The 13582-nt window shown below is 41.6% G+C and overlaps 1 protein-coding gene across 1 annotated transcript in view; it reads left to right on the top strand.

Annotated features, from left to right (window-relative positions):
* AsnRS (asparagine--tRNA ligase) overlaps positions 1–13582 on the top strand; it is a 214577-nt gene that overhangs the window by 117041 nt on the left and 83954 nt on the right. Inside the window, exon 7 of the mRNA XM_067136961.2 lies at positions 5640–5768. Coding sequence (XP_066993062.1) covers positions 5640–5768 — 129 coding nt within the window. The remainder of the gene's footprint in view (positions 1–5639; positions 5769–13582) is intronic.

Raw genomic sequence — 13582 nt, 5'->3', positions numbered from 1 at the left:
GTGGTGTTTGGGAGGGTCCACATATCCCGGGAACCTGCAGCAAGTTCAAGTTCTTCTTGAATGGGGCCACGCTCCGCAGAGGGTGCCAGGCCCATAGAGACCGCTGCGGCTTCCGGGAGGATCTCTCCTTAGAGTCGGGTTGCTTGAGAGTGCAGCTCTATCTGGGTGGTAAACTCCATCTAAGGCTAAATATGACCACGAGACCGATAGCAAAAAAGTGCTGTCAGGGAAAGTTGAAAATAACTTTGAAGAGAGTGTTCAAGAGTACGTGAAACCATTTGGGGGTAAACGTGAGAAACCCAAAAATACCTCAACCGGGGTGATTCGAGCCTTATCTGCGCCTCTTCCCCTGCTTTGGCCAGATGGGTCCATCCCCCTGCACGGAGCAATCCAGCGTCAGGGTGGTAACTGGTTTCTATTTGGCCGGGTAGTAGTGGGGAGGTCGGTGGGCGCACTTCTCCCCTCGTTGGACGTTGCGGCCCATTGGGTGTCGGTCTAAGGCCTGGGTGTGTAGCCTGTTCGTCTGCGTCGCATGGCGTCTTAGTCAGACAGACCCCCGGTGTTCCGGCCGACGGCTCTACGGTATGTGTGCGCGGAGTTGATTCACCGCCCTTCTGGGCAGGCGTCCAGCCCTTGACAAGCGAGGGCACGTGGCATGGACGGCGGACCTCTGGCATGGCTCCGGCCCCGCTCAGCTGTTGGTTTGGGGATTCCTCGGACAGAAGAATCTTGTAGACTCCCGTCAGCAGCGCAGAAGCTTCGGGTAATTTCACGACCCTTCTTGAAACACGGACCAAGGAGTCTAACGTGTGCGCGAGTCATTTGGTTGACACTAAACCTAAAGGTGAAATGAAAGTGAAGGTCCCGCCTCATGCAGACCGAGGGAAGATGGGCCGTGCTGCTGTGTGGCTCCACATTCCCGGGGAGTCTCGTTCTCACTGCAAGTTGAGGCGCACCCAGAGCTTGCACGTTGGGACCTGAAAGATGGTGAACTATACCTGGCCAGGACGAAGTCAGGGGAACCCCTGATGGAGGTCCGTAGCAATTCTGACGTGCAAATCGATCGTCGGAGCTGGGTATAGGGGCGAAAGACTAATCAAACCATGTAGTAGCTGGTTCCCTCCGAAGTTTTCCTCAGGATAGCTGGTGCTCGAACGAGTCTCATCCGGTCAAGCGAATGATTAGAGGCCTTGGGGCCAAAACAACCTCACTTATTCTCAAACTTTAAATGGGTGAGATCTCCAGCTTGCTTAAAACATTTTTGAAGCCACGAGAGATTTATTTCTTGGATCGGAGTGCCAAGTGGGCCACGTTTGGTAAGCAGAAGTGGCACTGTGGGATGAACCAAATGCAGAGTTAAGGTGCCCGAATGGACGCTCATGGGAAACCATGAAAGGCGTTGGTTGCTTAAGACAGCAGGACGGTGGCCATGGAAGTCGGAATCCGTATGTAACAACTCGCCTGCCGAAGCAACTAGCCCTGAAAATGGATGGCGCGGAAGCGTCCTGCCTATACTCTGCCGTCAGCTCGGCAATGAGGGGTGCGCGGTTTCGCTTCAGCGGCCCGCCCTGTGAAGCCCTGATGAGTAGAAGGGTCGCGGCAGTGAGCGCAGAAGGGTCTAGGCATGAGCCTGCCTGGAGCCACCGTCGGTGCAGATCTTGGTGGTAGTAGCAAATACTCCAGCGAGGCCCTGAAGGACTGACGTGGAGAACTGTTTAGTGTGAACAGCCGTTGCACACGAATCAGTCGATCCTAAGCACCAGGAGAAATCCGATGTCGATGGGGTCTGAGACTACAAGGACCCCATGGGGCGAAAGGGAATCCGGTTCCTATTCCGGAACCCAGCAGCGGAACCGTAAGAAGTCGGACCCCTCGAATGAGTAGCTCGTCGGGATAACCCAAAAGGGCCCGGAGATGCCGTCGGGAGATCGGGGAAGCGTTTTCTTTTCTGCATGAGCGTTCGAGTTCCCTGGAATCCTCTAGCAGGGAGATAGGGTTTGGAACGCGAAGAGCACCGCAGTTGCGGCGGTGTCCCAATCTTCCCCTCGGACCTTGAAAATCCGGGAGAGGGCCACGTGGAGGTGTCGCGCCGGCTCGTACCCATAAACGCAAGAGGTCTTCGACCTCTTATTCCATATTCACCATCCACCATCTGTAATAATCACATAACCACATTTTAGTTGTGAAATGTAGTGTAGATACGGTATATTAGATAGTATCTTGCCTGTTATATTCGTGTGTATTTTTGTGCAAACGGCAGGTTTCATTTCTATTACAGCATAGTAGGATAAAGTAGTACTAATATTAATCTGTCTGCGTGTTTAACTTTGTTGGTAATCTTTGAGTACCGGTAGTTCTTGCAAATATCTAATTTAGGCCTAATTGGAATTTTCATTTCTATTTGTGCTTAGTAATAACCTATTGTAATTAGGATCCGACTGAACGTAGTTTAAACATTATTGTAGTGTAGTATAGTAACTTATTAGAAATTAGAGTGCCTATTCTATTATTTTGAGTAGTTTTGCGAATTTCGAACTTTAATGGTAATTTTCTTTTCTGTTTGTGCTTGGTAATAACCTGTTGTAATTAGAATACGTCTGAACGTAGTTTTAAAATATTGTAGCGTATTATAATATTTTATTAGAAAATAGTGTGTTTATTGTATTACTGTGAAATATATGTATAGTATAATACCGTATCTGTGGCATCCGTAGTAACTCTCTTACTAGAATTCTGTTGTAGTAATTAGAGTAGACATAACTGCAGTTAAGAATTGTGTAATTCTTGTGTATTATTCTCTGTTTCCAGTAATTAACAGCAATTTTCATCCTGTTAGGGTGTTGTAGGAATAAAAAATTGTACAATTAAGTAGTATTATAGTGTAGTAGTAGCCTATATTGATTAACTTATTGTCGTGTGATCTTTGTGAACTATCCTAGACAATATTTCTTTCCTTTCATTTTTTATTTTGCACAGCATAAGTTATCTTATTTTTCCTTTTCTTTTCATTATTCAGTAAAGAATGGCTAAGGAATGCAAGTGTAGGAACTGTGGGTGTGGCCAGGCATTAAGGAGTATGAGAGAGGAGTTGGAGAGCTTGAGGGAGATAATTAGGATTCTCTCAGAGGACAGGAAGGAAAGTAGGCCTCCCTCAAACAATGTACAGGGTACAGTAGGTATAAAAGAAGGATGGGAAGGAAAGGGGGGAATTGTAGAAGACAGGTGGTCTAATGTTTTAAGGGGAAGGGCTCCATTCAGGATCATAATTCAGGACAGGTGTCTGTGAGAAATCGGTATGAATCACTGCAGGTAGAACAACCGAGGGAAGATGAGGAACAGGGAACTGTTGCTGAGAAGTGTGGAAGTAGGAGAAAGGGAAGAGGTAGGAAAGGGAAATGTGGAGTAGTGGGTAGGAAAAGACAGGTGGAACAGGGTCATGGGATGGAGAAAAGGGAGGAGGAAGTAGCTTCTGCAGTTGTCAGGAAAGATAGGGCTGACCAGGAGGGGAGGGGATCAAGTGAGGTGGGTAGGGTTGAGGCTCTGGTCATGGGGGATTCCATCGTTAGACATGTTGAAAGTGTGTGGAGGAGAGGGTACCAGGGTAGAGTGTTATCCAGAAATTCGGTTAATGCAGATGTTGAGGAAAGTAGAAGAGAAGGAGGAGGCAAAGGAGAAGGTGATAGTGTTTCACATTGGTACTAACAATGTAAGACAAGCAGGTATAAGTACCAACATAGTTGGGGATGTGCGGGACCTGGTAAATGCAGCACGGGTGTCAGTGGAATACTGTGTAGGAGGGATACTGACTGGAAGGTGATTGGGGATTTAAATGAGACTATGGAGTGGGTAGGTGGGAAACTGGGAGTGAGATTTCTATATCCTAATGGGTGGGTAGGAGATAGGGATCTGCGCTCAGATGGCCTTCACTTAAACCGAGTGGTACATATAAGTTAGGAAATTTGTTTAGAGGGTTATATGGAGGTACATTCAGGGAAACGGGGTGGCCTAGGGAGCAGTGTTAAGGGAACAGGGAACTGGAAATCAAGTAGGGATGACATAAAAATGTTAGTACTCAACTGTAGAAGTATTGTAAAGAAAGGAATAGAATTAAGTAATTTAATAGATATATCTACTTATCAGATATTGGAATAGGAGTTGAATCATGGCTGAGAAATGATATAATGGATGCAGAAATTTTCTCACGGACCTGGAGGGTGTATCATAGAGATAGGATAGGAATGGTACGAAGGGGAGTATTCATTCTGGTGAAAAAAGTATTTGTAAGCTACGAAAAAGTTAAAGTTTCCCAATGCTCCACTGTTGTAGGTTTTCAAGGCACATTTTACAAATTACGTGGGGAGCCCACGACTTGTCCAAGTCTCCTAATTTTACCTTAAAATATGCATATTATAAACGTTTCACTGATGCAGTTGCTGGCCTACTCTGTCCCTTCATAATATAACACCCACACACATAACAGAACGAGTCTGGCTTATTCACACATCTTCTTCTAATTCCTGACACATTTGCCATTTTTGCAGCACAGCACAGTATAAAAAGGTCAGACTTCTACCACACTCATGATGCAACTGACTAGCTTCACCGCATTGCCGCTACCACGAGCTAAAAATAGACTCTGTTATCTGACTAATTCAATGGAGGGGACGTAGTCGGTGGAGGAAGTTTGGATTGACAAACGTACGCAACATTAACAAAGCAAACCACGGCCACTCTAACAACAGCTAATTCGCTGTTATCACAAAGCAGCACTGTGCAGCAATGACACATTTTCAGACAGTAAATGGCAAATAACATGAAAACTAGATGTGATACAATAGAACCATTGACATTTCTGAAATCAGGAGACCTTATTTAGTTAATATCACGTATCAGATGCTTTGCTGCAAAAATCATGCTGGGTAGTGTTATTTCTCTTTACTTCATATTGTATACGTTGTTTTTTTGTCCTTTTTAGAATAGTATAATTTTATGTTAATTAAACAATATACTGTTGTAACTGGTTTTTGAGGGAAGTGTAGGCAGTAAGAGCGGTAGAGGTAGCCCAAGGTATGAATATGTGACAAGCATATTAGAGCAGATGTATAATGCAGTAATTGCGTAGAAATGAAAAGATTATCATAGGATAGGGTGGTATGAGAGCTGCATCAAACCAGTCTGTGGACTGATGACTCAAATTATAACTGTTGTACCTCAGACAAAATCTATCACATAGTAAAATAATTAAATCTTCTACTGTATGTATTGTACATGTAAATAGTTACCTACTTGAATTGATTTCAATGATCCTCTCATATACCTTATCAAAGTCTTCAATGTATCCCTGTGTGTTCCAGCTCAAGATTATTCCTTATCCTTTCTTAGTTAGTAACCCTCTGCTGTAAAACAGCCTGTATTATTATTATTATTATTATTATTATTATTATTATTATTATTATTATTATTATTATTATTATTATTATTATTATTATTATTATTATTATTATTATTATTATTGTTCTTTGTAGTTGCTACTCCTGAACATTTTCATTTCATCAGGAAATTAATCTCTGTGTACTTCTCATAATATCATTAAGCTATTATTAACTTGTGTACTCATGTTAGCTGTTGTATGTTTCCAGAGAAGAAGCATACCTCACTCAGAGCTCACAGTTGTACTTGGAAACATGTATACCTTCCCTTGGTGATGTTTTCTGCGTTGCTCAAAGTTACCGCGCTGAACAGAGTCGCACAAGAAGACACTTGGCTGAGTAAGAAGTTGTATCATTTTATTTTGCATGTTTGGTTATGTATTACCTTAAAACAATATGTCTCTAGAAGAAAAGGCACCTAGCCAGTTGGCTATGCAGTATGGATCTTCTAACTGTAAGCCTGCATTCAGGAGTTGGTGGGTTTGAACTCACATGGTTGGTAACATACAGACCTTACTGTGCATTAGTTATGTCTGCTACTTTGGTGGTCCTAGCCCCTTCACACTATTGGGAAGAAATCTTTCTTTTAGTGCACTATTAAACCACTAACATAAAGAAAAGTGACTTACAAAGGTAAGGAAAAGAAATACACACTCATTCTAGAAGAGAATAATACAAAAATTAAAATATTTGAATTTATTCGTCAGCAGTGAAATTGAAAAAAGTCTAGTTGAAACCAAGCAAATTGTCTAGCAGGATAGTTCATAATTTTAGAGTGATGGGTTCAAACCTTACCTTTTATAAAATAAATTAAAATCAAATCATATTGTATAATGATACCAAATTGTATCTAAACTACTTAAGGCATAGGAATGGAATAAGAATGAGAGTTTTACCATGTGATATTGGCTGCCTGGGACAGTGCAGTGTTTGTATTTTATCACTTCTCTTATATCTCTTTCAATTTATGATTAATGTGGATTGAAGGGTCTGTGTATTAGTTATGTCTGCTACTTTGGTGGTCCTAGCTCCTTCACACTGTTGGGAAGAAATCTGTCTATTAGTGCACCATTAAACCACTAACGTAAAGAAAAGTGACTTACAAAGGTAAGTCATCTGGGAGTCATCCATTGTGCAAGACTATCTAGAAGTTCACAGTTACATTCTTGAAGATGAAAACTTCTCTAATGACAATCTCGGTCATAGCCCACCAACCCATATTACTTCTGTAATCACCAAGAAATAATCCAAATGAAGATACATGATCACCAAGAAAAATAAAATAAGAGAACATTACACCAGTGACCGAAACTTAAATCACTCGAATATCACAAAACAGCAGCAGGTCCTCTACTCGGCGGCAAAAAATCATGACCATCACAGCACATGGTTCTAGCCGTTAATAATCATATCAGATCCTCGGCTGTCACATGCAGCAGGGCAACGCCCACCCACGTGTGCATTCTATTACATCGTACAGTAACAAAACACAGTCACCATAATTCAAAATGGCTACACCAGTACCGAGTAACCATAGAAAAGCTTTCATCTAAACAACATTCCAACATTACCTAACACCCTCGAATAGGTTTGAAAAATTTAGTAATCAAATAATTATTATTATTATTAAAAGGGAAATAAAGAAACATGGATTAGGTTGCTCCGAAACTACATACATATTTACCTTAGTGAGGAGCTCCTCAAATATAAAATCTTGCTTCATGCGCATGAAACTTTAAGTAACAGAACCAAAAGTCAAAATTAATATCATAGTTACAATCGAAATTTGAAGCCCCCAACCTACATTGAATCTTACAAGCTCGTAACGAAGACCAGTTGGAAAGTCCTTCACTTTAAATGGTCAAAACAAATGTCCAAAACATCAAATTTTCCATTTCTCACATATCGCAGCCCTTAAAATTCTGTATGTCTTCAAACATCATTAATAGTAGTTTCATCGGCTAGATCAAGCCAGTCCAGAAGTACAAATGAATCTACTTACGAGGTCAGAGAGTAGAAGTGGATAAATCATTTTTTTTTTTAATTTTTTTTTTTTTTTTTTTTTTAAGGAACAAACCAAACTTCGAGCCTAACGCTCAGATGGAAATCCATCAACCCAGATCGAAATTCACCAACATCTTCTTTTCTTGAGCAATAAATTTGTCGTTAAACCACAACCAAGAGCACTTCAAAGCGTCTCTTCAATTCGGTCCCAAGAATCAAAAACAAACGCTCACACATGCATTGTCGAGCACGGTCCCTCGCATAGTAAACTTCACTTCTCGCGGCCAGATCGCTGCACACACTAGCCACCTCGTATTTCTAGAACCAAGTCCATCGCAAGATGGCTCCCCATTCACAAATCAGAGCAAGGTCCATGGTATCTCGAACTCTGAATTCGTGGACACGCACACCATAATATTAAAACATAAATTAAATCCAAAATATGTAGGACTAAGGTAATGGAGTAATTCAAACTCCATTACAGCGTTCAAAGCGGAAGCTGACGGAAACATCAGAATCGGTCTGAAAGGGTCACATAACATAACAGGTGTACGCAAAATATGACATTGACAGGTGTATGACATTGACACAAGCCCGGAATGAAAATCTGGTGATGAGGAATGTACAAATTTGGAAAACACCGAAACGAAATAACAGTAGTGAAGGGACAGGGATGGGAACTACCTACGTAAATCCTGAATGGCTGGCAACCAGGTATTACTTATTTGATAGCCAGTGTCCCTGTTGAAATTGTTAGGATTTCTTCATATTTCCACAGCTTCCCGTATAATCCTGTTCCTGTAGTGTCTAGTGTGGGTAAGAGCTCGAGCATCTTGGAACATGACATCATGACCAGACGATAGAGCGTGCTCAGCTATTGCTGATTTGTCTGGCTGGTTGAGGCTAATATTACGTTCATGTTCCTTGATACGGGTACCAATGGACCGGCATGTTTGGCTGATGTATACCTTACCGCAAGTACAGGGAATTTTGTAAAAGTGGGGACAATTTGTCCTTGGTTTTACCCAGACTGTAAGCAGTTTTAGTGACGGTGCCAAACACGGATTTTATATTGTGTTTGCGGAGGACCTTGGCAATTCAATCTGTGGTGTTGTGAATGAAAGGCAGGTAGGCAGTTCCCTTCACTTCTTCCTTCTGTGAGCTTTGCTTGGTCTTTTCTCTGGGATACAGGGCTCTATGAATCTGCAAATCGCTGTAACCATTACCCTTGAACGTGACTTTGAGCGTGTCCATCTCCATCTGGATATCTGATTCTCACAAATTCGTCTCACCCTCTTGGCGAGTGTCGTGAGAATGCTTTTACTGGATGGTGGTGAGAATCTGCATGAAGATAGTGATTTGTGTGGGTAGGCTTACGATAGACAGTATGTCCTAAGGAGCCGTCTGGTTTCTTTCGTAGTAGAATATCCAAGAAAGGAAGGCATCCGCCCGACTCCATCTCTATAGTGAATTTAATTGAAGGATGTTGCTGATTTAGGTGGTTTAGAAATAGATTAAGTTTCTCAGGACCTTCTCTCCAGACCACACAATATATCATATCATATAGGTTTGACAGGCGCCAAAGCAATAGCCTCCTCCTTAAAATGCTCCATAAAGAAATTAGCCACTACGGGCGAAAGTGGACTTCCCGTAGCCACTCCGTCCGTCTGTTCGTAAAAATTTCAACCCCACAAGAAATAGCTGGAAGTCATGAAGTGGTAAAATAGCTTCTTCTATTTTGTCTGTGAAGGGATCTTCAACCGGAATGTGAAGACACGTTTTAAACTTAAACATCCCACAGCAAACATTTATCAAAGTAGGTTCATATTGGTGCATCATGACTCAAAAGATGAAAAAGGAACAACTGAAGCTTCAAGTCCTGTCCCTGTCTCATCTGTTCAAAAAATAATCAGACAAACCTATATGAATAGAATGGGGTCTTTGGGACAAAATTGTGGCCTGCACAACAGATAATGCTTCAAATATGGTTAGTGCAGTTCAAAAGTGCAAGTGGTGGCACGTTCCATAAAACTAACGAGAGAGAAAGTAAAACGTATTGTCAAATTCCTAAAAAGGAGCCCACAAACCTGAGAGAAACTTCACAGTACTCAAACAGATGGGTTATCCTGTTCCGACTCTAAAACAGGACTGTCCAACACGATGGAACTCGACATACGAGATGAGAGTCATTCAGACCAAGAAGCCACTACAAAGTACTCTTGCAAGAATGAACAATAATTCTGTGGAAGCCTTAAAGAGTGAAGACTGGTACATAATCGAGAAAGCTGTTGAAGTTCCATGATGCTTGGTTGAAATGACTGACTGTGAACTCCACGGGAGTGTTTCTTACACACAGCACTCTACACACAGCTCGCAGACAGCACTGAACAGCACTAAATATGACTGAATTCCAAGCCAAGGGGCTCGAACACATTATACATAATCAAATCACAAACTATCTCAATGACCACGACATACCAGACCCACACCAGTCAGGTTTTTGACGCAATCACAGTACATGTACTGCCTTACTAAGTGTGACTGATGATATAAGGCAGTATATTGATGAGCAAAAAGTGACAATTCTAGTATTATTAGACTTCAGCAAAACATTTGACTCTGTAAACCATGAGTTACTCCTATCCAAACTTTATCGCCTACGTTTCTCCTACAGTACTCGGAGATGGATGGAAGCCTATTTACACGAACATCAACAATGTGTCATCAATCAAGGTACCTTTTCTTCATGGCAATATGTGAAAACAGGTGTCCCATAAGGGTCAACCCTAGCTCCTTTGCTATTTTCAGTCTATAGCAACAACCTAGTTAAACAGCCGACACATTGTAAATGTCACATTTTTGCTGACAATGTACAGTTGTACATCCATGCAAAACCAACAGACATTTCAACAGCAATCAAGCAAATTAACATGGATCTAAAGGTTGTAAGCAAATGGTCTTCCCAGCATAGATTTATTTTAAACCCAAAAAAATCCCAAACCATAGCAATCGCCCACCCAAGACTTATTTCCAGTAACTACCGCATGTTCATCCCTGACATATGACTTCAAAACCAAGTTTTGCCCTTTTGCAAGATCGTAAAATTCCTGGCAGTAATCATTGACCTGTACCTCTCGAGGTTGGATCAGATCTGTGAGTAGACAAGTTATTTCCATGTTGCACACTTTAAACATTTTCAAATTTACTTTTCTGTTCATTTAGAGATGAAACTAGTCAAAATCCTTGTTCTTCCAATATTAGACTATTGTAAGCAAAGCAAGCAAACTCGTGTCCTCATCCCGAGGTGGTGCAGCTCTTTTCAGGCATGCCCCCATTGGAAGTGAGCTGCATGTACCACTTTAACCACATACCAGCCCTCCTGCCATTCTTAAATATCTGGCAGTACCGGGAATCGAACCCGGGCCCCCGAGGACGGCAGCTAATAACGCTAACCATTATGCAACAGAGGCAGACATTCGACTATTGTGACGTAGTATACAAAGAAGCGGAAACCAAACTTCAAGATAACATACAACATGCACAAAATGCCTGTCGAAGATTTATGTGCAATAAGAAATTTTTAGGTCATGTTACCCACTCTTACGTCAACCTCGGATGGCTACGCCTCGAAGACAGGCGCACGCTGCATACCCTGACTTCATTGCACCGAATCCTGACCTTACAATCCCCAACTTACCTGTGTGAACGATTTCATAGCCATTCTGAACACCAAGATAAAAACACCAGAGCGCTGAACATGACATTGCTTGCTATTCTTAAGCATAAATCCTCAACCTACAATAATTCCTTCTCTGTGGTGGCCAGCCATGACTGGAACTTCCTTCCACAGGAGGTCAAAGGGGTCTCAAACCACAAAAGATTTAAGCAAATGTGCTCAAAATATCTCCATGAGACAAGCTTGTAGTGCGACAGTTTTCCTTCTTCTTGTTTTGTTTCAGCCAACTAAGGACCACATCATTTCAGCTGTTTCCTTTGAGCTGTAATGTTGGCCCAGTATTCCTTCATTCGTAGACGGTGTTGCTCCTTTCGCACTTTCGTCCATGCTTTTCTGGTTTTCAGTTTTGGCTTTGGTTGGAAGCTGATGTTCTTGGAGACCTTTTTTTTTTTTATGGGGTCACGCTCCTGGATGTCTTCAAACGAGATCCCAATCTCCTGCAGATCTTTTTGTACCTCACTGAACTATGTCCCCTTTGCCTTTTTCTCTTGGAGGAAAGTGAAAATGCGGTTGGTTATCCTTGTTGACTTCATTCAGGCATGTGTCCATAAAAAATCATCCTCCTTTTGCCCGTCATGTTGGTTATTTTCTCCACATGCAAGTACAATTCCTGGTTGTACCGTCTCCTAAATTCGCCACTGTCTTTGCTGGAGCTAAGATTTTCCTCAAAATCTTCCTTTCCTTAGCCTCCTATTTCTCCATCATGCCTTTCTTGTTCATTGCGAGACATTCCACTGTATATAGAGCCTCTTAGTGTTTAATTTTTGCATTCAGAGATATAGATCTTTTATTATAGACATTTTTATTCAGATGGTAAGCCATTTCAATTTTATTCATGCGTGATGCAAAGGCTTCTTTTTGGAACATGTTAGGTTCTATCCATTCACCAAGATACTTAAATATTTTACCGCTTGACTCTTCTGTGAGTCACTTCTAGCTCACGTGGTGTCATTTTGATGTTTGTAATGAATTTCGTTTTCTCAAAGGAGATCTGGAGGCCCGCCTTTGCAGCTTGTGTTTGAAACTGGTTGATCTGCTTCGTGGCCACATCCAAGGAATCAGCAAAAATTGCAAGATCATCGGCAAATGCTAGACAGTCAATTGAAAGGTTCTTTTTCTTGTGGCTTAGTCTGACTCGGCTTCCGACTCCTTCATAACTCATATCTCTGCGCCATTCACGGATCACACTTTCTCAAGAACGCAGTTGAACAACAGAGGTGAGAGACCATTTCCCTGCCTAACTCCTGTCCGTATTTCAAAGGCATCTGAAGTCTCTCCTCTGAACTTCACTTTTGAGATGGTATTGGTGAGAGTCTCTTGGATGATCTCTCTTGTTTTACCGTCAAAGCCAGATTCCTTTAGGATCTGAATTAAGGTAGTTCTGTCAATTGAATCATTGGCCTTCTTAAAGTCAATGAATATTACTATGAAAGGCTTGCTCCTTAGTTTAAGATATGAAATGACATATTTCAAATTCATAATCTGCTTCACACATGACCGACCTTTCCTGAAACCTCGTTGGTAATCACCCAGCTCTGGATTTATTTCTCACAGCTGAATTTATCTAATACCTGTGCGAGCAAACAAATCTGTGTGGCAGTCAGGTAATCAGTGCTGTGCCACGTCCCTTCTCTAAACACACACTTACACAAACCTGGAGTCCGGTGATGGTTTCAGAAATGAGACAATTCCTGGGTTTGATGTTCACTACCGGCATCATTAGTAAACCATCTCTCAGAATGTACTGGACAGAAGATCCAGTTTTATCCACTCCTATTTTCTCAAAAACCATGTCACGAAATTGTTTCAAAAGTATCCTGTCATTTGTCAACTTTAGTGACAACAACAAATACAAACACAGCACTGACAGATTATATAAAATTAGACCCATTTTACAGAAACTCTCTGACAGATTTACAGAGCTTTACACTACCAGACAGAAAATTACTCTCGATGAGGAAATGCTAGCCTGGAGAGGACGCCTAAGATTCTGCGTATTCAACCCCGGTAAAATAATAAAATATGGGATTTTATTGAGGATGGTTTGTGAGTCTAACATGGGTTATATCAGTAAACTCATGATATGGTCAGGGGTATACAGTATATATGGATAATTATTACAACAGCGTTGGACTCGCAGAAAAATTACAGGAAGAGAAACTGTCGTATGTAGAACAATACGGTCAAATAGGAGTGTACTAAAAGATTTTTTTTTTTTTTGCTTTACGTCGCACCAACACAGATAGGTCTTATGGCGATGATTCCGAAAGATCTAAAGGAATACCAGGCAATTCTCAAATGGGGTGAAATAGCTTTCAGGAGGGACGAGGATGTATTGCTTGTTACTAGGAGAGACAAAAAAGTTACTATGGTAACTACCATCCACTCGGCAGAAATGGTTGAACAAACAAAT

This window comes from Anabrus simplex, chromosome 1 (genome assembly GCF_040414725.1).
Source record: "Anabrus simplex isolate iqAnaSimp1 chromosome 1, ASM4041472v1, whole genome shotgun sequence".
In the NCBI taxonomy this organism is placed as follows: domain Eukaryota; kingdom Metazoa; phylum Arthropoda; class Insecta; order Orthoptera; family Tettigoniidae; genus Anabrus; species Anabrus simplex.
Note: the sequence above shows the minus strand (reverse complement) of the source record. Positions and strands in the feature narration are given on the sequence as shown.